The 24,586-nt window shown below is 32.7% G+C and overlaps 1 protein-coding gene across 4 annotated transcripts in view; it reads left to right on the top strand.

Annotated features, from left to right (window-relative positions):
• The window catches only part of LOC149474831 (zwei Ig domain protein zig-8-like), a 325,102-nt gene that overhangs the window by 80,327 nt on the left and 220,189 nt on the right, over nt 1-24,586 (top strand). For all 4 annotated transcript variants that reach the window (XM_089714096.1, XM_089714095.1, XM_089714093.1 and 1 more), the window contains exon 3: nt 3,430-3,596. In XM_089714096.1, the coding sequence (XP_089570222.1) occupies nt 3,430-3,596 (167 nt within the window). The remainder of the gene's footprint in view (nt 1-3,429; nt 3,597-24,586) is intronic.

Genomic DNA, 24,586 nt, shown 5'->3' with positions numbered 1-24,586 from the left:
AAACAAACTCTTCAGCTTTATTAATAATATTATATATAAGTATAAATAAATTATTGTAACATGTGTAATAAACACAAACTATCTCCATTATTATATCTATATATATCTATATCACAAGTTAAAACATCTTTAAGGTAACCAATGAGATACCGACTAACTAGATGTAACTATTCGTAACACAGAGGTATGTAACACGTAGTAACATGGTAATTGCAACTCAATTACCATCGCCTACACTCAAGCATGGTTCGCAATGAAGAGGCGACTGCCCGTAAGGGCCGCTTAACATTTCAATGGTAATTGCCTGAGGACTGGTCATGTGGATCGAAATGTTACACTTGATTACTGGAAAGGATATTACATATAAGTAAAAAGGTACTTATATTATAAATGCGAAATAACTCTGTCTGTTTTCTCGACAGAACCATTGAACGGATTTTGATAAAATTTGGAACATAGCCTCAACGTTGTGAGAAGACGGGCTACTTTCAAAGAAACAACGAAAAGAGTGAAGTGATGTGAATTTCTTGCAAGCAATATTATTGTCTCCAATTACTACTCTGAATTGTAACAGAATTGTATTGAAACATCTTCAATAATCATGAATAAAAAATCGTTTATTGCATAATATTGTTGTTGGATAGCCAAAAAGCAAAAGGTTGCTTCTCAGCTATTGTTGTCCAAAACAGCGCTGTTTTTCAGACGCCCCTGATAATAAAATTACAAGATACAATGTTGTCAAAATGTACATCGTACATTGTACACGCATCCTAATATTTCAAGGACACATAAAACATGCCATAAATAAATTATTAAATAATAGTATGAAATATTAATCTGTTATTACCTTGCAGGAGTAAGTTTACGGCCAAGCGCGATCGCTCCGGATGGCAGATCGCTCCGTCGTTTACGATTAAACTTTTCCATTCCACTGGTTTGACGACCCGACATGGTCTCACCTTGAGTATAAAATGCTATAGAAACTTGCTATTATGTTTCTTATGATATTTTATTATACTTTGAGAGTGATTTTAAGGGGTTTGAATCAGTTGGTAGGAAATGAATTAATCTTAGTGAAGTAAGTTAGGTTCACTTGATTGTAATAATTTTCATGCAAGTAATGATATTAATTTTCTGTGTAGTATAACAATTAGATTAAGACTGTTATATTTTATTTATATATAAGCATAATAATAAATATAGAACCAACAAAATATGTAAAACGTATACCTACGTAGGATGTAGTTATATCGGTTCCGAAGATAGCTTTTAGGTAGAGATTTTTCAAAGAGTGAGTAGTGACTGTACGAAAAATCAAGGCTTCTAGTTTTTTAAGCTATTGCATAGCTTCTATCGCGGGCCTTGAGCGCGGGGACCGAATACAGAAATTTAGTAACGAAAAACCTCACGCTCCCCACTCCGACGGACACGGAGTGTGGCTTGAATAGGCATGCAATAGCTTTACCGCGGCAGTCCCCGAGTGCCACACGTCTTTTTTTTTAAACTTACTATTATGTAGGTTTTCGTACTTGAAAGTTTTATCATCGTACTTATCTATGTTGATTTCTTATACCAATAATAAAGTATGAACTGGAATGATGTCAAGTATCGTAATGATCACATAAATATCAGTATTTGGAAACTGTACTAATAATAAATAATAAATATAATTTAAATTATTATAAAAATCTTATAGAAATTTTATCAGTAGGAGCTCTATTGTTAATAAATATTTATACATTTCTATACCGCCTCTGTATAAAAGCCTCGTTGACTGAAGAGATATTGGATTTTCAGATAGAATAGAATATTAAAGTTAAAAATAACATCCTATTTTAACCACATAGTTTAATCATTCTAAAAAACTAGCAACGTCGAATGGAAATATTTTAATAATTCTTCCGTTGTCAGCGATAAAGACCTTATAAGCAATAAAATTGAATCGACAATAATTTGCTAACCTCCCTAATTATTGGCATATCAAAATAAACGGGATCTCGAGATGAACCTCATAAATTTGTATTAAGATAGCCTCTTCACTCGTAATTAAGAGCGATAATAAACTGATCTCTCTCATAGTCAATTAACTTCTTTCCGAAGTAAAGTCTCGAAACTAATTTTAATATTGGACTAATTGTAATAATTTTGAAAATCTTGTTTATTTGAAGCTGAGTCGGTCGCTTTGGATTTTGTAATCGTAACATTACAGCGATTTAGTACTTAGGGAAATTATATTATTTAGGATTGTAAATCGGTCTAGGTGTTTTTGAACACGAAAGTGAAATGAAAGAATTTATACATTCAATAAAATCATAATTGAAACATTCATAATTAACACGCATAATTCTATCGATTCCCATATATTACTATTAATATTTTATTTTTTATTCATTTTAATTTGAATTTGATTTCTATAGAAGAAAATTTCGTTAATTTTAAAGTTGAGGAAAATGTATAAGGCTTCGAAATGAATATTCCTCAACGCAGAGTTTAAATTTCAAAGTTATCATCAGAGACTGATAAAAGTTTATTTATATCAGAAAGCAATCATTCCATTTTGATGTTACCCTGTCAAAATGAAAAGAATTGTTTATTCAATATTTTTTTTTGTTACTTTCGCTAATTAATTATTTCAAATCTTTAAAATCCTACAAATACAAAGCCATAACATTCCTGTTTATAAATAAATTTAGGTAAACATTTGTTAACTTTAATTATGTTTGTCCTGATCCTATTTTTATCTCTCCTAACCTTTTATTTGCCTTGATAATTTTAGAAATTGGAAAAAGCCACTGATTGTGAGTTGGGAGCGTGGATTGAAAAGCTCCGTTAGAAATATACCAATGTTCCGCTTCCAAATACATGAAACCTTAAAAACGATAATAGATTCTGCTGAGTAAATTTGGATAGCAATACTGCGTCCTTCATTGGAGTTTAATTAAAACAATCTATACAGCGAGCTGGGAACACTTAATTTACTTCTTTGTTTAAGCTCAGGACGCTTGATGCAAATCTTTGGATTTATATTGTGACTGAGATTGCGTAATCCTGTGTATATTTAGGTTAGGGTGCTTAATGGTTAGAATTTGAATTTAAACGAGTATTAGAGTACGTACAAAAAGCGTTAAACAGATCTTAGACAACAAGTATGTGAAATCTTGTCATTTGTTAGTATGATTTCATAAGGTTTTTGCAATGTATTTTAACTTCTATTTACGAGCCTTTCTTATAAATAAATACAATGCCATTTATTATAAAACATCTAACATAAAGTAACTTAGTAAAGAGAGTCAAGAACTGTAAATTCCTGCCTGCAAATCTATTCTTCACCAAGTCCGTACCTCTCAGTTTTAGTATTTAAGCAAACAACTCAGCTATTTATGTAAACAAATGAATTTATTAAAGGTCCGTTTGCACTATCTTCCTCAGGTGCGTGCGACGTAGCGGGCGGCGCGGGTTCCGTGAACTCCCTGCCGGCGCTCGGCAACGCGCGACTGACGCCTTCCTTCGACGCGTCCACGCCACGGAACGTCACCGCGCTGGTCGGCAAGTCCGCCTACCTCAGCTGCCGTGTACGAAACCTCGGGAACAGAACGGTAAGTGAATACTTTGAACGTTGTGCTTATGAATATTCTATGAAGATTAACTTGAAACTTTCTGTTAACAGGTACTTTTTCATATCGCTTCATTTAGTTTGAAGCGATACATTGGTTATTTACAAACACATTCCTCGCTACAAATCCTCGTACATGAAAGGTGGAAAAGCACTCTTAAGCTTTTGTTTATTTTATATATGAAAGACAGTAAATCAATGTGTAGTTCGTAGAGTCATATAACATCTGCAAAGTAATCACTATATTATTTAAATGGTAAGTTGTAAGCAAAATAGTCGACATAATATATAATCTCTGTAACACGTTACCTTTTAGACGATCCCGAGTCCCAACTGGACAAGCCACAGGCTCACAAATAAACGCGACGGAAACATGAATCAAAGAAATGTCCTTTGGGTATTGATACAATCTTATTTCACGGACGAAAGGTTCTTTGTACCTACAAAATTTCTATTGTAATATATTGACTTACAATTCTATCCTTTTACTATAATCACATGTTTCATGTTTTACTATCAAATGTATAACTAACAATATGGCAATTTAACAAAAAGTTACATTAAATAAATTACCTTATGATAGTTTGGTTTTGGTTGGTTTCATTTCAATCTGTACACTCTTAACATTTGTCGTTCTGTTTACTTACACGTGGTAAATGTTTATTTATAAAATAGTAAATTACAATCGGATTATTATTCAGTGAATAAAAACCTATTAGAGTCTGCTACATCGTGATTGTGACTTTTGCAAAATGTAAAAAATCTATTCAAGTCGCTTGAAACTCAAAATAAATTAAGTCTTTGAAATTCACAGATTCATTACCGTAATAGCTAGCATAACATATGGCTGCAAGTTCTCAGTCACTGCTGTGCCATAAACCAGAAACGCAATAAACGACTTGTACAATAGGTGACCCAGTTTCGACAAAAAATTGGCATGCGCCTGTTACTTTGCACAAGACTTTGGCAAACGTGGTTATAGCTCGATAGTTATTCCGTCGTATTAACAGTTTATGTTACGATATTTAAAATGAAGTCGAATTAAGATAATGAGATGGCAACTCAAGTTGTCGCGTGTTGGCGTTGTGTTGTTGTCGGGATTTATTGCGCATAGTGGTTGGGAGAGCTTTATCTCAAGATTGTACGCTCTAAATTGTTTACACTCCTCGCTGTGAATTATGAAGTTAAAGGCAAATATTCATTTAATGACAAGGAAATTGATGATGATGAAGACTTGATAGAGTAAATGATTTATTTTGAGTATTATTTTCTTATTGTATATGAATTTAAATGTAAGTGCAAATCACGTTTTATTTAAAAACAAAAATGTTCTCCAATTTACCTTCATTTAAGGGTAAGAACATAGGTGGAGTGCAATTTGGGGTTTTCAAGCGAAGAGTGAACCGGTACCTACTAGAGAAACGCGTACCATCTTAGCTTAGCTTTCCATCAGGCGAGATTGTGGTCAAGCGCTTCCCTATCTACAATAAAAAAAGGGTGGCCACTCACTCTACTATAAATTACCTTTATAAATAACAAAATAAGCCTTTATATATATATTCAAAGCTTTGCGTTTTTATATATTCCATTATTATTACCTATTCAATTTATACACGAAAAAGCGACTATTTTACGAGTCCATAACAGTACTCAAACACAGTTACTGCAATTAAAATATACAAAGCAACATATCCAGCACGTAGTTAAAATGATGTCGTATTTTTTAACGCAAAAGATTTGGGTTTGTTAAAATTTTTGTAGAACATAGTTCATTCAACCCGCTACCTCATTTTCATGCCAAAGAAGTATAAATTCAGCTGTATATAACATCGAAATAGAAGCTAAACCACAAACATGGGTTAGGTCTTAGATTTAATGACGTATGAAACGTGTGTGATATATTTTCGTGAAGGAAACTGTACTATTTGCTTCCATCTTCATAAAAATATGTGAGATCTTTCTAGAATTTGGTTTATGAATCTTTTATTGTGATTGAATTATGTTTGACCAGAAGTTTTATGCGCAACTTGCTTGTGTAATATTTAAATTATTTATAAAGGTATGAGTTGGGTTATTTCGTAGCGGAATTCGATTAAAAATAGCTTGCGTTTAAGCTGTGAGTATAATATTAAGGGAGTAATAATATTACAGTCTACAAACCATACTTTTCATACAACAATTGTACCTAGAATACATTCTTGTTACAATTACACCCTACTTATAACGCTACACGCTTTCATGACCACTTTCAAAAATGACGCTTCACACTTCATACATTCGCAATTTCAACACTAACAACAAACTAAAACCTCACTCAAACTCAAAACAAGGCAGGCAAACAGACTTGCCTTTCAGTCAGACCCCTTAGTCAAGTGCCATTACGCACAAGCCACCCCAATGGTCTGACGTCTGACAGATAGTCTGACGCCTGTCGGAGTGCAGCTTCAAAAACACATAATTATACATGATCGTGTTTCATCGCTTTGCGTGACAATTGTAAGAGCTTTGGAGATGTAGCCTAAATGCTTCCTTAAAAGCTGTTTTAGTAATGCTTTTAAGTGATTCATTGTGTTGGATATAGTTGATTTCAAGTTTTACTTGAATAAGAATATTATAATCTCTACGTATACTGATATGGAATCCTGCGTGATGTTTGTTTTTTTTTTATTACATGTTAAAACACTGTTATTCATCATTAAATCTATAATCACGTCGTTGTAAATTATCAAAAAATATCTAAAATAAAAGAAACTAACTGACTAAACTTAATCTGAGTAAATCTAAAGACAAATTATCGTTTATTTCGTATTAGAAATCTTGTTTGTTTATTTCAAACTTGTTACAACTTTCTAAGGATAAACTATAGTTTATTTTGTTGTTGAAGTGACACAAAGTTAAATTAATATTCTTACAATTATTGAATTTGAACTCAAACAAAACTATAATTACGTGAAATTTACTCAAGTAAATAATAATCAAAGTCTTTATAAGTTATAAAATTATGTCAGATATTAATTACCTGCAGAAACAACAGATAAAATCTAGTATTTCTATAGCTTCCTTGTTATATTGATACATACGAGGTGCTACTACGCACGGAGCTACAATACTGTCAAGTTTTAAAAACCATTTCTTCTCTGGCATGATTAAGAAATGAACATACATCTGTAGTATGAAATCCATTCATCTAAACATCCAAACTTTCTGATTTAAATATATCAGTATATTTAGTCATGTTCTTTAAAATATCATCATTATAGTTAGTTTCAGCATGAACTTTATAAACATGTATTTAACCCAGTTGGAACGTTGGAAATGGTACACCGAAATTAATTTCCCAAATAATATTTGGAATATCTCATATTACGATGGTATGCAGGAATTTATCTTTGATATTTGCGAGATAAATAAACGCTGTTTAGATTTACAAGGTTTTAATCATAGTTTACTTATATTTTAAATATATATAACAATTTTTTATACAAAACAAGAACACCCGTGAAGTAAACAGAAGAAAAAGACGTAGCTTGGAATTAATAAAAACATATTCTGTTCTTTCCTTTTAAGGGCCGATTTTCCAATGCTTGTATAAACCTTATCCGTCCAATAAAGTATTACACGATAATATTAAAATGTCACGTATAAACTATCAAATACGGGCAATTATAATACGTTTTAAAAATGGTAGTTTTATACATTACTAGCGGTCCGCCCCGGCTTCGCCCGTGGTACATATTTCGCAATAAAAAGTGGCCTATGTCCTTTCTCGGGTATCAAAATATCTCTATACCAAATTTCATGCAAATTGGTTCAGTACTAGTTAAGGCGTGATTGAGTAACAGACAGACAGACAGAGTTACTTTCGCATTTATAATATTAGTATGGATGTGCTATTTATTAAATAGGTTTGAAGTTGGTGCCGAACATTAAGCACTTAGTATTAAGCCCGTGCACCGACATCAAACCTTTTTAATAAATAGCACATATATAATATTACTAGCGGTCCGCCCCGGCTTCGCCCGTGGTACGTGTTTACGTTTTCTCTACATAAGAACCATCCTCGTACTTCAAGGAATATAATAAAAAAAGAATTATCGAAATCGGTTCAGCCGTTCTCGAGTTATGCGCTTACCAACACATTTTGCGATTCATTTTTATATATAAGATGTAGTAAATAATAATGTCAAATCTTTTTTATTTCTTACTTTTCCGTTTTTGAAGTCGGTTGTTTTTAACGCAGTTATTTTTATTAGTGAATATCAAGCTTTCCGTGCGATTAGAGCTTTTTATGAAAATAAAGCTCTCCGTGTGATTAGAGCTTCTTGTGAAAATTAAGCTCTCCGTGTGATAAGAGCCTTTATTGAAAATTAAGCTCTCCGTGCGAATAGAGCTTTTTGTGAAAATTAAGCTCTCCATGCGATTAGAGCTTTTTGTGAAAATTAAGCTCACCGTGCGATTAGAGCTTTTTGTGAAAATTAAGCTTTCCGTGCGATTAGTTTTTTGTGAAAATTAAGCTCTCCGTGCGATTAGAGCTTTTTTGTGAAAATTTAGCTTTCTGTGCGAATAGAGCTTTTTGTGAAAATTAAGCTCTCCGTGCGAATAGAGCTTTTTGTGAAAATTAAGCTCTCCATGCGATTAGAGCTTTTTGTGAAAATTAAGCTTTCCGTTCGATGAGAGCTTTTAATGAAAAATAAGCTCTCCGTGCGATTATAGCTTTTTTGAAAATTAAGCCTCCGTGCGATTAGAGCTTTTTGTGAAAATTAAGCTCTCCATGCGATTAGACCTTTTTGTGAAAATTAAGCTCTCCGTGCGATTAGAGCTTTTGTGAAAATTAAACTCTCCGTGCGATTAGAGCTTTTTGTGAAAATTAAGCTCTCCGTGCGATTAGAGCTTTTTGTGAAAATTAAGCTCTCTGTGCGAATAGAGCTTTTTGTGAAAATTAAGCTCTCCGTGCGATTAGAGCTTTTTGTGAAAATTAAGCTCTCCGTGCAATTAGTTTTTTGTGAAAATTAAGCTCTCCGTGCGATTAGAGCTTTTTTGTGAAAATTTAGCTTTCCGTGCGAATAGAGCTTTTTGTGAAAATTTAGCTCTCCGTGCGATTAGAGCTTTTTGTGAAAATTAAGCTCTCCATGCGATTAGAGCTTTTTGTGAAAATTAAGCTCTCTATACAATTAGAGCTTTTTGTGAAAATTAAGCTCTCCGTGCGATTAGAGCTTTTTGTGAAAATTATATGTAAATTTGATAGCGATGAAACATTATCATGACATGAAGCTGATTTGATGATGGAATCGGAAGGTGGCCATAGGAACTCAGTAATATATTGACTCAACTTTATCGAGTTTGGGTTCGTTTGATTCGTGTTGAAAAATACACTAAAAAGTATTAAATAAAAATAACTGCGTTAAAAACAACCGACTTCAAAAACGGAAAAGTAAGAAATAAAAAAGATTTGATATTATTAACTACTACATAATATTATTGTACATATTTCGCAATAAAAAGTGGCCTATGTCCTTTCTCGGGTATCAAAATATCTCTATACCAAATTTCATGCAAATTGGTTCAGTAGTTAAGGCGTGATTGAGTAACAGACAGACAGACAGAGTTACTTTCGCATTTATAATATTAGTATGGATTCGACGAATAAGTTTTATCCAAGCATTGAGAAATCGGCCCTAAGCCGAACAAAAATTTCTAAAAACAGTCTAATTATTTCGATACCCTGTACAAAAGGAAGGAACAATTTTTAATAACAGTTTGGATGTTAATTAGCAAGTTACAGCTATTAGCCATCGAGGGTGCGCTGTTTGTTCTTCGAGTAATTTTTAATAATTATTCTCACCTCCTTTGAAATGTTTAATTTGTTAGCTAACTCAATTTAACATCCCTTCGCGAAGTCGAATAATATTTTATGTTTTTTAATTAAGAAAGTACGGAAGTTTGCTTGCTAATGGATCCGACCCGCTCCGAGTGAAACTTTATGCGTTTCGGGAGAGACATGACCGCACCGCTTTTTGTTTTTGTGTTTTTGCGTATTTATTGTGAGTTTCGGTGTTATTAGCTGTAAGGAAATGTTAATATATTCTGCGTTATATGGTACGTGAGGTTCAGTTGTTGTTATTTTGTTGTATTTTTGTGAATAATCGTTTGAGGGTACATAATATCTAGATCATTTTTACACATAATGTATTTTTGCTAGATGTTGGACGATGTAATAACTTGACTCAATTTTGCACGCCTCATAAGCGAAGCGTTGAGGTGGGTACTACTGTCACTTCGCGCAAAACATCTGATTTTTCAAACTTAAAATGTCTTTATGTATCATACATTGCACTTGTAAGATAATACATACACACACATATTAAGAAAAAACACTATTTTTAACGTTCATGATATTTTTGATGTCATTTTTGTTATTTAAACTAGTTAAAAAACAGTTTAAAAAAGTTCTGTCTTGGACGTCCGTGTGTCTGTATGTGCGGATCCTTTTTCTTGTTAACACGATAGCGACCGAAATACTTTACTAATCGAGTCTTTTTTTTTCTCTTACGCTTGAGTATGCTCAGGAATAGAACCCTTTCATTTTTCAGGGTCTGATTCGATGTGGTTTAATTGTTATTAAATAAACAAAAATAATAATTAATAAATATTTATTAAAAAAAAATTATGAGGCGTGCACTTTTGGATTTTCCAAATTATTTTTAACTGTACCTGATACTGTGAATGTTATTTTCATACTTATTTTATTACATATTTTATTATTACCTACCCATTTCACTGTCCCTTGTCTTATAACATTCCTACTTTACTATTTCAGCTATTTTTCCTTGCGTCAAATAACTCGAAAAATAACACAATTTATTTCATAAACATAACTTATTTATAAACAAAACTAGCGGTCCGCCCCGGCTTCGCCCGTGGTACATATTTCGCAATAAAAGGTAGCCTATGTTCTTTCTCGGGGTCTAAAGATTATCTGTGCCAAATTTCATCAAAATCGGTCCAGTAGTTTATGCGTGAAAACCATACATACATACAAACCTTTCCTCTTTATAATATTAGTATAGATAAGTATGTCTTTAACTCTACAACACCCGACACCAAAACAAACGGCATGGAAGGTTCGAGGAAATCCATTAAAACATTGGTACAAAGCTACGTTTAAAACGGGCACATTAGCTACAACGTAAACACGGCCTTATGAATATGCACAGTGTCATTATCATGAACAAATGCCTGTAAGAACTCGTCTCAGATCATTATGCGAGTTTCCACACCGCTCGCTGATTTATTTTAACACTCCCAACCGTGTAACTTGAGACCCGGGTAATGTCTTATACCATGAGTATTATCTTTGAATCGATATGAGAGTTGTTTGACTGAAAGCTTTAAGTTCAATATAAGTGTAATTATTTCTAATAAATGTTGTTGTGCACTTCGGCTAGGTCTGTGGTACATTTTATTGGTCGTACCAACTCAGAAACCTTCGTGGGCTCATGGACAACATTTTGCTGAAGATCATCACATGATCATCATGACAAATACATAGTTTAAAGGGCATTACATTATTTGAAGGGCATACAGATAAACATTTATTTATACACTAGCTTTCCGCCCGCGGCTTCGACCGCGTTTTCACAGAAAACCCCGCATAGTTCCCTTTCCCGTGGGATTTTCAGAATAAAACCTATCCCATCTCTCAAGTTGGATCGAACTGCACATGGTGTGCGAATTTTATTATAATCGGTTAAGTGGTTTAGGAGTCCATTGAGGACAAACATTGTGACACGAGATTTATATATATTAAGATATACCTACATAGGTAGGTATAGTTCTTTACCGGGTGTCACGAACCGACAAGAATTTTGAACAGATCCGATCGCATTATTGTGCTCGGAGATATCTATTTCAAACTTTATACTTTATAACATTATGAAGAGATACCGAGGCAGCATTAATTAACATTCATAATAAAATTAAATTAACTTATGATTGTTTTGATTTCATGTTTGTAGATTCTACATAGAGATAAGCTTTCAAAGTAAATAGCTCAGATTCAAAAACACTAATTTCAAACTTGTATTAAATAAATATTGCAGCTATTTGGAAAATGCGTTTCAACTTTAAATTAGCAGTTATTTAGGTTGCATAAATAAGAAGGTATTTATTCGCTACAGCATTGTTATTTCATTGTATTTAAACTCCTGTAATGTAAGTTTAGAAATAAAACAATTTACCAAATAAATATTATATTTTTATTGGTTGTATAAGTTCATCAGATGTCCCGATATTAATAAGTATGTGGTAAATGTTAAAAATATGTAATGACGATTCGAAAGTGCTTCTAAAAGAAGTCTAATTGAATAAATAGATGTTTGAGTTTGAGTTTATGTGCTTTTTGAATCTAGTGTCTGTTTTTGTGTCAAAATGCATCCAAATCCGATTAGTCGTTTTTACTGAGTCAAACTTTCTCACAAACTTTCCAGTTTCTCAGCATTTTAAGACCTAAAAAGATAATCCAAAAAACAATAGTTTCAGCGATAAAGCTTTGATAATTTCGTGTAACGACGGTGGCGTCGTAAAAGATAATTTATTATTTTTAATGAATACGGGCCAAGTTAGCCCGTTACTGCTTTATGGTTCAGGGTAATGAAATGATGTCACGAGTCACAGACACTCCTGTTTAGATCAGCTATAAAAACACGCTTCTATTAAATCTATATAATATACAAAAATGAAACCCGTTTCGCGTTGTCACGGCATCACGTGTGAACGGCTGAACCGATTTCGATAATTATTTTTTTATTATATTCCTTGAAGTACAGTACAAGTAGGATGGTTCTTATGTAGAGAAAAAGTTAATATGTACCACGAGCGAAGACGGGGCGGGCCGCTAATATACAAATATTTTCCAAACTAATTATAGTGATTTTGAAAGTTTGACTTAATTTTTAAGTTATTAATTTGTTATGTGTATCTTCTTGTTTCTATGACACTAACCATTGTTTTACGTAATAAAATAGAGTGAAATATAATTAACGTGTATTCGTATATATGTACACTAGCTGTGCTCCGCGGTTTCACCCGCAGTGCTCCGCTCCTATTGATTTCCTTCCTCGATGAATGGACTACCTATCTAACACCGAAATAATTTTTCAAATCGGACCAGTAGTTCCCAAGATTAGCGCGTTCAAACAAACAAACAAACTTCTGCTTAATAATATTATATTAGTACATTGAGATAATATTACTACGTATGGAGGAGACACCACGAACAAAATCTGTGCGCCATTTTTTTGCTCTAACTATTTTAAAAATTATTATCTTGTTAGGTACTTACCGATGAAAAGTTATGTTAGTCACTTTTCCGTATTATTTGCATTATTTATGCAATATCGTAACACACACGAAGGCATATTTGATGCGTTTCACTTTAAAACAAATAAAAAATGAGCGTGCAGTTAAGCCATATGGCTTATGGTGAGCGGAACATAAGTGATGTAGGCGGTGTCGTCTCCATATGTATATCTCAATGTATTATTATAGATTTATTTCAAATATTATTTCCTTTTAAAAAGGAATGAGAAGAATTACGTAGAGTTGTAAAAAAATCTTTTAATAAAAACGGCCTAAAACTCAATTAGTGCACCTACGCTAAGCTTAAAACACCTCTAGATATTTAAAAATATTCAGCGCAGTATATTGGCAGAAGTTTCAGTAAATACTGCGAGGGATTAGAACAAAGTTTACAGTAGATTTTTGGACATTTATTTACAATAAACAGGAGATGTTGGCGATCCGCCAGCGCGTAGAATGAACCGCGGCTAACTTCACCGCGCAACATTTTTGGGACTCATTGATTGACATTTACAAATGTTACAAATGAACAGACATGTGTACCTATTGATCAGGTAAATGACTTTATCGGTTTTTTATGCAAAAGCAAGTAAGCAAAACAATACTAATGTTTAACACCAATATATACTTCGAAATAATAATTGTAATCAACCATCGTCTTAGTCTATCTTTTAAATCAATATAAACCCACCAGCTTGCAAGATATGACTATTTCTTTACTTATTCTTTTTAAAGACACTTTTAAAATTTCTTCTAGCCGACAAAATAATCAATTCATTGATGTGAAAATAGAACCTCACATTAATCCACCATTAAACAAAAACAGGAAGAAACACACATTTTAAAACCACAAATGCAAGTCAAATAAATCTCACAATTCACGCTAATACTATGAAAACACAATTATTGAGATTTCTCGGAGCGGCAATTCATATTGGTCTGTCAACAGTTTTATACTTAGCCAATAAGGACGAAAGTTGCGTGCGACAAACAGACAAGTCGTTTATGGGTTTTATTGAATGTGCTGAGATTACAATAACTTGAGACGGGGATGATTTATCGGTGCACGCGAAATTCGATTCTATTGTTATTTTTCTTTAATACATTCGATTGAAGTTCCGAGTTAAAAAAGATTGGAGTTTGCGAGTTCATATGAAAGTGGGTTATACATTTTAAGAGATAAATTATTTGCGAACCCTTTTATGCGGTGTTTGTACATCGATATTTATTTATAGTATTCGGGAAGCTTGACTCAGATTATGTTGTGTTATGTAACTGTATCTTATTAATGGAGTTTTCAGGTAAGGAAAATTTCGTATTTTATTCACTTCTTAATGAATTTTATTCACTTCATTTATCCAGCAACTAAATTATTATCATTGAATTGATTGACATAGAAATTACAATATCTGTACGCTGATAATAATCGGCGTTGGTTGTTCAACCGACACTCGGATTTTTTTTTATTTACATTGTTCAATGCTACATAAATTTTCTGTTGTTAGCTGTGTTTCGGTAATATTAACGAGACAAACACTTTGATTAGTTCTAGATACCGAGCTTAAATTTTATGACCTATAAGCTTACGTAATAAGCGCTGTGGAAGCCAAATAAACATATTATTATATTACTATTACATTATTAACATATTCATTGATAAATGATAACACTTATAAACACGCAAAGCAATGCAAAGCAAAAAAAAAAGTGCTCTACATTCTACAATTCAAGTGTTCCTTCGAAATTTTAAAATACACGCTACGACCTGAGAACTTCCTATTTCGAGAGCTTTTCTTTAAAAATAATATATTTCAACAATATCCTATATTTCAAAGCAAGTATAATAATATTTCAATTGATATTCAGTATTCAGGAACCACATCAAAAGTGTGCATATGAGCAGAGGCATGCGATAAGAGGCTTACGAGGGTCTCAGTTCGCACAACTTTGCAATTTTTGTTCTAATGTGGTTAACGATGCCTGTTTGGACCTTTGGATCCTTTCGAGCATTAACAAGATCCTCCTTTATTTATAATAGCATTTAGGATGTACATAATTATTATTTATAGGCATGTATAGCGTAAATCCGTGTAGTGGCTTTTTAGGGTTCCGTAGCCAAAATGGCAAAAACGGAACCCTTATAGTTTCGTCATGTCCGTCTGTCCGTCTGTCCGTCTGTCCGTCTGTCACAGCCGATTTACTCGGAAACTATAAGTACTACAGTGATGAAATTTGATGGGAATATGTGTTGTATGAACCGCTACAAAAATATGACACTAAATAGTAAAAAAAAGAATTGGGGGTGGGGCCCCCCATACATGTAACTGAGGGATGAAATTTTTTTTTTCGATGTACATACCCGTGTGGGGTATCAATGGAAAGGTCTTTTAAAATGATATAAAGTTTTCTAAAAAACATTTTTCTTAAAGTGAACGGTTTTTGAGATATCAGCTCTCAAAGTCGTAAAAAGTATGTCCCCCCCCCTCTATTTTTATAACTACGGGGTATAAAATTCTAAAAAAAATAGAGGTGATGCATGCTAATTAACTCTTTCAACGATTTTTGGTTTGATCAAAGTATCTCTTATAGTTTTTGAGATAGGTTGATTTAACTGTAATTTATTATATTTGCTGCTACGGAACCCTTTGTGCGCGAGCCCGACTCGCACTTGGCCGGTTTTATTTAATATTCCGTCAGAGGCTGTTAGTTCGACGACAATATTGGTTTTAGTGTCTGCTTTTTTAAATGCTATATTTGTATACAGAACTTGTCTAGTTTACTAAATAAGCAATTACTGACAGCAATAAAAATATAATTTGTTTATTTTACAAGTAAGTCAGCAGTTGCGTATAACCATGACATAAAAATTATGTTCATAGAACTGTTATGTATATTTTGTAAACATGTCATAATTATAGGCTTTTAAATTCTTGAATATAATATATAGAAACGTATTTAACTTGAAACCATCTTTTATTTCAACTAAATCTAGTTTGAGTGAACTTTAATTAAAAACTTCGACCTCGTCATAGATTGCAACTTCTATGATTTAAGTTTTGTAATTAAAATATATTCAAAGAAAAAGAGTATTCGAGTGGATTTTATTAAAAGAGTTTAAGATAGTGGTATTAGTAAAATGGGATTATTAGATTCGTGAGCAATTTAAATTTTATTCCAAAACTATGAATGAATGAACAATTATAGTGCATAATATTTGTTCACCTTCTAGTAAAGCTTTTCAATATGACGGTGCAAGTTGGTCAAAATCCATTGTGAGATAATATATTGTATTCTATGACAGTCATAATAAAACAATCCTATTATACTTTTTAAGACATAGGTAAAAAGTGTCCCTTATTAGCTTCAAGTGTAGTGCTAGTATGCATAGATTCTGAAAGTTCTTCAATTATAACAAAGCATTAACCAAATACTTTCATAGTTGATTCCAAAATGGCTCTCCACTAAATTATTTTGAACGAGTTAAAACAAATTTCGATTCGGACAAAGAGAGGCGTGGCGAATAGTTGGAAACTCATACAATCGAAGTTTATAAATTTGTGGACCACTTGAAACGTTCGGGTGCGATTTGCTCTGTTTGCACGGAACTTTCTCGAATGCGTTGAACGCTCTCAATCGATTCCTATATCTACGCAATTGAGCTCCGAAATGGGGTCGTTTGACTGATTGACTTAGCATACTTTATACTTTGTTATTTTACATGGTGGTTTTAGCAGGAGTGGAATTTTTATAAGAAAGATCATTGCATGCTTAGATTCTTACAAATACATATTATATCATCTCTAATTGTTTCTTTCTGGTTTCAAAGCAGCAGTTCTATTTAAATAAGAAATCCAGTTAAGTTCTGAGATCCACATCATAGTGAGAAGTTATAATGCTATCCACTGCTCCCCAACCTATCATTGGAGATTTCATTCCATACTGAAATAAGGAAAGGTATTTCCTTAATGTTAAACTATTATAGATTCCTCTAGCGATCTATATTATTTTAAGACTGCAATATATCTTGCAAGTCTCTCGTGCCATATAATATGGGCATTGGAAACTTCAAATGAAACAAAATGTTAGCATGAATTGCCTGCAGTGGAATTTAGTGCTGATAATTATGTGGCCATACAAGTTCTAGTCAATTTAACCGACATGTCGACATAATATATTGAACTAATATCTGCCGAAAATGTTAGATGTAATGTGGATGGTAATGATGAATAACGGTTGGCTACTAGCGTTCGTGTGTTGTGAGTTCTGTTTAGGGATACATTTTACCAGTTTGTTGGCAAATGTACTAGTATGTACATTATTTTTAGCTGCTTTTTTAATACTTTCAATGTTTTTGCTTAATATTTCGTTTTGATAATAATTTTCTTTACCTTTCATTTAAAGAGCTTTTCATATATCAAGATGAACATGAACTTGACTAATAAAATAATGTTCAGGCAATAAATAAAATTCATAGTTATTTGTCTGAAAGAAAATATATCTTCTTTGTTCCACTATTTCTTTTGAAAGGGAAAGAGCATCGTTTAAATTACGCACTCGAGTTCACTAAATAAATTAATGTTAAACACCCCTATCACTAAGTGCCTACGCAAGGGCAGGTTGTAAATTTATCTCCGTCCTTAAGGTAATGGTCACAAGAATAGCGAATAGCGACAAGCGACAAACGACAAACGAAAAACCACTAAGCGATATGAGAATCGTTTAGACTTATTTGTAAAGGATAGTGAATTATTTAGAAACTAGATTTCCGCCCGCGGCTTCGCCCGCGTATTCAAAGGAAAACCCGCATAGTTCCCGTTCCCGTGGGATTTCCGGGATAAAACCTATCCTATGTGTTAATTGACCGCCTCCTCGGTACAGTGGTTGACGCGTGAGCGTAGAACCGAGGGGTCCTGGGTTCGATTCCCGGTGGAGACGAAAAAAAAAATGTCTCGGTCTGGCAGGACACAGAAGGCTGATCACCTACTTGTCCCTAAAGAAAAATCGATCAGTGAAACAGATGTATGAATAATGCATCTGCCCCCTACCCCACTACGGGGACACGGGACTTCACTACTACTACTATGTGTTAATCCAAGTTAGTGTGCTAAATTTCATTGTAATCGGTTCAGTAGTTTTTACGTGAAAGAGTAACAAACATCCATACATCCATACAAACTTTCGCCTTTATAATAGTATTAAGATAGAACCTAATATGCACTGTTATATTAGCAGTATTTATTCTGTTCTTTATAAGCTTATGATCAAACACGTGTGTCACTAATTTAAACTTTTCTGATAAAAACAATACCTTATTTTGTGTTGATATCTGTGTGTTACACTTCTAATATGATTTGAAAATCGATATATTTCCTATCAGTAAACAAATTTCGACTTTATGTCAGTGAGATAAGAGTCGGTTCTAGAAAATTCCTGTCAATATTCGCTACCGCTCGTTCTTGTTACCTAGAATTTGGGCACAGTGCTTGAACCGCTAACAAATGGCCGACAATACAAACACAGATAATTAATATTTTAGTGGGCCTCCGATGAAATAGTTCGGATGTTTGGAAATGGAATTTGTTTGGCTTTCTGTTCATATCTGTATATACTCAGCCAATATTTCAAACAATCCAATTAGATTATTTCACTTTAGGAGTTTGTTCCGGCTTCGCCCGGTTTGACCTGAGATAAATAAAGTTAATAATATGTATCATGTGGCTTTAGGTTTAAAGATTTGTTTAAGTACTCATAAACACAATTTTTTCACTTAAAGTATGTAGATTTCTTATTTTAAAAGAATTTTAAAAATCAGTGCCATACATCCATTTACTACTTACATTAAAACTCGGAAACGTTACAAATACATATTTAAATGTATAAATATTTAAGCTTTCATCTAAATTTTATATTTTTTATCTGTATCATTTTATCAGCCGTTTTAAAAATAAGGAATAGAAAACATTCATCTGTCATGACTTCCTCTCGCTGAGATAATCTTTGACCTCTGAATTTGACAAGTCACGGTGTCCGACGGTGCCTTGAAATCCTTTGATTTCTAATCGCTTTTTTTCGTACAAAATCTTTATAGAAAATTGCTATTTCATGGTCTGTTTTAATGAATGTCATAATTCACAATGTCTAACGTTTTACAACTGGGGGTTACCATGAAGTCTTGATATTGCACGCCTCATAAGCGAAGCGTTGAGGTGGGTACTACTGTCACTTCGCGCAAAACATCTGATTTTTCAAACTTAAAATGTCTTTATGTATCATACATTGCACTTGTAAGATAATACATACACACACATATTAAGAAAAAACACTATTTTTAACGTTCATGATATTTTTGATGTCATTTTTAGGGTTCCGTAGCCAAAATGGCAAAAACGGAACCCTTATAGTTTCGTCATGTCCGTCTGTCCGTCTGTCCGTCTGTCCGTCTGTCACAGCCGATTTACTCGGAAACTATAAGTACTACAGTGATGAAATTTGATGGGAATATGTGTTGTATGAACCGCTACAAAAATATGACACTAAATAGTAAAAAAAAGAATTGGGGGTGGGGCCCCCCATACATGTAACTGAGGGATGAAATTTTTTTTTTCGATGTACATACCCGTGTGGGGTATCAATGGAAAGGTCTTTTAAAATGATATAAAGTTTTCTAAAAAACATTTTTCTTAAAGTGAACGGTTTTTGAGATATCAGCTCTCAAAGTCGTAAAAAGTATGTCCCCCCCCCTCTATTTTTATAACTACGGGGTATAAAATTCTAAAAAAAATAGAGGTGATGCATGCTAATTAACTCTTTCAACGATTTTTGGTTTGATCAAAGTATCTCTTATAGTTTTTGAGATAGGTTGATTTAACTGTAATTTATTATATTTGCTGCTACGGAACCCTTTGTGCGCGAGCCCGACTCGCACTTGGCCGGTTTTTTGTTATTTAAACTAGTTAAAAAACAGTTTAAAAAAGTTCTGTCTTGGACGTCCGTGTGTCTGTATGTGCGGATCCTTTTTCTTGTTAACACGATAGCGACCGAAATACTTTACTAATCGAGTCTTTTTTTTTCTCTTACGCTTGAGTATGCTCAGGAATAGAACCCTTTCATTTTTCAGGGTCTGATTCGATGTGGTTTAATTGTTATTAAATAAACAAAAATAATAATTAATAAATATTTATTAAAAAAAAATTATGAGGCGTGCACTTTTGGATTTTCCAAATTATTTTTATAGGTATTATGCAGTTACTAAACTGAAAACCACAAGTTTTTGTTCAAGTACAATTATTTTGTATTTCTTTAAAACATTAAATTACCAGAACTATTTCGGACACAAAATAAAAGCACAATTCGATTTACACAGAACAAACTTAAGACCAAATTAATTGAAACGACCTAAAATGGAGGCTTACGAAAGACTCGCAATATCCGCTAGCTTTATTTCTACATACGATCTCATTTAGCCTGCTATTAATAATAACACAAAGCCCCAAAGCGATGTTTTTCCATTTAACGATAATGGAACAAAACAAACCCTTCGTTCAATTAAAAAAGGCATCGGGAAGATAGCGCCGAACCCGAGTATTGTTCCCTTTATATCGACGCCTTTGTTTCATTTGTTGAAAAAACATATCGAATTCGGAAAATGGCGAATTCGACTCACGTTTTAGCCAATAATGAGGCGGTAGAGTAGCGGTTCGTCTGCCGCCGTACGCGTAGAGCGCTGGATGCCGCAGGCACACGCACACGCTCTTTTAAACATGGTACCTTTGTTTGGCTATTGTCTAGTCAGGTAATGATTGTGTATACTCATCTGAAAAATGAGGTTATATACTAAGGTCTTCTGTGAACATTGGAGTCACTTTTGTGTTCAGCAATAGTTTAAAGTTTAAACCTTTTATTGAAGTTAATCTTGTACCACAAATTACTGGAAATTAATAAGGAGAATGCCGAGCTAAAATAATATTTATAAGCTGCAAAGCTCCACATTCAGACAACAAAGATAACTGTCCTTTCAACTAAATAGATATTTGCTTAAACATAGAACAAAAATGTACGAACAGTTAAATACCCAGGCGGCATCCAGACGCCTGTAAGTCTACGACCATCATCGGCTCGCCCAGATGGATCCGCTTTTCTTTGCAACTGTCCATTTAGAAAATACGTGCTCACCTTCTGTTTGCCAAAATTATACTTATTCATAAACCGGAATGTTTTATTTATTTGTTGTTGCGAACAGCTTTGATCTACTTTCGAAGTCGGTCAAAAGCGCCGCCAAGTAACTTTGTTATTTTATACATTTTTTCACCGCGAATTTGGCAGCGACTCACCTGATTTTTAAGTACTTTCCTCTGTGTTTTTAATAAAAATTTTCTCCTCTTTTTAGACAAGGTATATCCCGCTTTGTTACTCTCAATTATTATGATTAACAGTTAGACTGTACTAAAAAATGTAGACTGCTTCTGTATGGCGACTGTGTATTTTTTTGTCTTTATACAACGTGTTTTTGATTTTATATGATCAGTGATCACAGATTAATAAATAATTACTACATAATAATATTATTGACAACATTCTAAGTATAACTGAAAATATTTTTACAATAATTTGGAAAATCCAAAAGTGCACGCCTCATAATTTTTTTTTAATAAATATTTATTAATTATTATTTTTGTTTATTTAATAACAATTAAACCACATCGAATCAGACCCTGAAAAATGAAAGGGTTCTATTCCTGAGCATACTCAAGCGTAAGAGAAAAAAAAAGACTCGATTAGTAAAGTATTTCGGTCGCTATCGTGTTAACAAGAAAAAGGATCCGCACATACAGACACACGGACGTCCAAGACAGAACTTTTTTAAACTGTTTTTTAACTAGTTTAAATAACAAAAATGACATCAAAAATATCATGAACGTTAAAAATAGTGTTTTTTCTTAATATGTGTGTGTATGTATTATCTTACAAGTGCAATGTATGATACATAAAGACATTTTAAGTTTGAAAAATCAGATGTTTTGCGCGAAGTGACAGTAGTACCCACCTCAACGCTTCGCTTATGAGGCGTGCAATATATCAAAATGTCTTTTTAAGGTAAAACTTGGTTAAATTGAATAATGATAAAGTACTAAATCGTCTCCTTGACACAAACAATAAATTTAAAACAAGGTTTAAAACATTGACTTTTACAATAAAAATAACGCTAACATCTACAAATAACGTAAAAAACTTCAATAATTAACCAAAAACAAGAGACAATGCGGGTAAACAGACAACAGGCGAGTGTACGAGGAATAATAAATAAAAATCTTTTGAAAAGACAATTTCATCTGAGCCCCGTTACAGCTGAACCTTTACAATATCATATAAACAAAAGAAATGTATTTACCCGTACTAAAAACAAATATATTTCGCCCCTTATTATAATAAAATACCCCAATAAAAGTAACAATTTGCTTAAACTGTCTGGACTTAATAGTTTACTTATTAGATGTGCTTTTAAAATAATATTGAGCAAACAACTCGTGCTATAAATAGATGTTGTATTAAACGATTTTCTTGTGAAAACTGATTTAAAACACGTAATTTAAAACTCGAGTTCTTCAGTAGTTTCCACCGAACATTAGATTTTTATAAATATTCATAATGACCACTGAATTATAAAATTATTTTTAAAGTTTGTAATTCAATTCATATAAATATATACGAATTTCAAATACAATACTGTAATAATATCCTTAATGTTTCGCTTAGAGCCCTTAATTGTTTAAGGAAAATCTTTGCTTACCGATCCCATTACTGCAACGCTATTGTGTCCAATTTAAAATGGCGGATTATGGGATTTTCAAATGAAAGTATTTTTTCAAGATTGCCGCTTCATTCACCTTGGATAAGCCTGTTTTTGTTTCAGCTTGTGTTACCTGCTGTTTTTTACCTTTTATTCATACAATTATTCTCTTTGGTATTATATTTAATTAATAAAACAAAAGCGTTTTGCCTGTTAAAAATGAATGAAAAACTGTATTTGGATAATATTTGAAAACATGGATGTAAGATGTTTGCCAACATTAGGAATATCAATCAGTTTTATGTATAAAACAATTTTTTTATAAAAAGTCATAATTATATTATATCTTGGGATGGGACGTGAATATCAAACAGGTAAAGCAGCTATACAATATACAAGTGATAACTGCGTTAAAAACAACCGACTTCAAACTTGCACTTGCAACATTTACAAATACAGACTTAAATGCTCATAAAATAAAAACTACTGGGCCTATCCTAATAAAATTTTTATGGGACCAATTCGACACCATCCCGCATCGAACAAAAAAAGAACCACGTAAATCGGTTGAGAAACCTCGGAGTAATCGGTGTACATACATAAAAAAAAAGAAAAAACATACCGGCCGAATTGATAACCTCCTCCTTTTTTTGAAGTCGGTTAAAAACAATGAACTTTTATGTAAATCCTGCGAACCTTAATTAAGTGTCAAAATAAGTTAAACTGATTAAAATCGAATATCTTCGCGACACAATACTTAATTAAACAAAAAGGCTGGTAATGAATGTGTTAACTTCGCTCTCATCGTGTTACGCGTAATCTCAATTATATGTATTTATTTTTATCTTTATTATTACACTAAAAGCTACTTAAATAATTTATGCTTACCATTTAGTTTAATGTTAAAATATCACCCGTTCTTTATATGTACTTTTGTTTGTTATTAATGTTAATCCGACCAAGAAAACAAGAAAAATACATATTGCCGAAAACAATTACATGATTACATTCTCAGTTACATACGAAACGATAGATTTAGGTTGGTGTAAAAGCAAATGAAGTCGGAAGAAAATGCGGATCTACACTTTTTCCTACTCTCTTACATAACGTATATCAACTCGCATGTGTTTAATTTTTGCAAGTAAAAGTAATGAATGTCTCGAATTGCCATACCGTTTACATGTAAATAATGTCAATCACAATCGATATAATTTTGTTATTAATTATTTATGTTTGATTCACACTTTTTAAATAAATATTCTGTATGTGTTTTAAATTCTTGAGACGCTATAAACTTGACCTATTTCAAAGTCGCTCGTAACCAAATAGTTTAGTCAAAATCATCAAACAAGTTCAAGGTAAGCATACAAAAAGCCTAAACATCAAATAATTTTAAACGGGACATTAATTAATCATCGCGCCAAAGAAATTAAACAGAATCTATTCATGGCGCTCGCAAATCGCGTCAAAACATTTTAAATCATACAAATAAACACGAAATAAATGTAACCTAGTATAACTTCGTAATAAGTATTCATACTAATGCTATTCCGTCCTTATTACGGCTACCACCCTAGTATAAGTCTGACATAACCGAGTTATAACATATCTTTTAGTACATTGTGCTGTGTTTTACAAGTTTTAGAAGCAATTTTCAATCTAAATTTGAGATAATAGCAATGAGAGTAATACAAGAAGTAGAAAAAGTTGAGAAAATTAATAATTTCATTACGTACCTATTGAAATGGAAGATTTTGTATGAAATGTCAAAATATACGAAATTATGAAAAACCCTTTTGATATTTATAATGATTTATTTATTTACAACA

Source organism: Colias philodice, unplaced genomic scaffold, assembly GCF_061535455.1.
Source record: "Colias philodice isolate Cphi_HAF_F1 unplaced genomic scaffold, ilColPhil1 Martin Lab GWU primary ptg000018l_1:1-1108441, whole genome shotgun sequence".
NCBI classification, from domain to species: domain Eukaryota; kingdom Metazoa; phylum Arthropoda; class Insecta; order Lepidoptera; family Pieridae; genus Colias; species Colias philodice.
The sequence above is the reverse complement of the archived record's forward strand: the minus strand, read 5'-3'. Positions and strand labels throughout refer to the sequence as shown.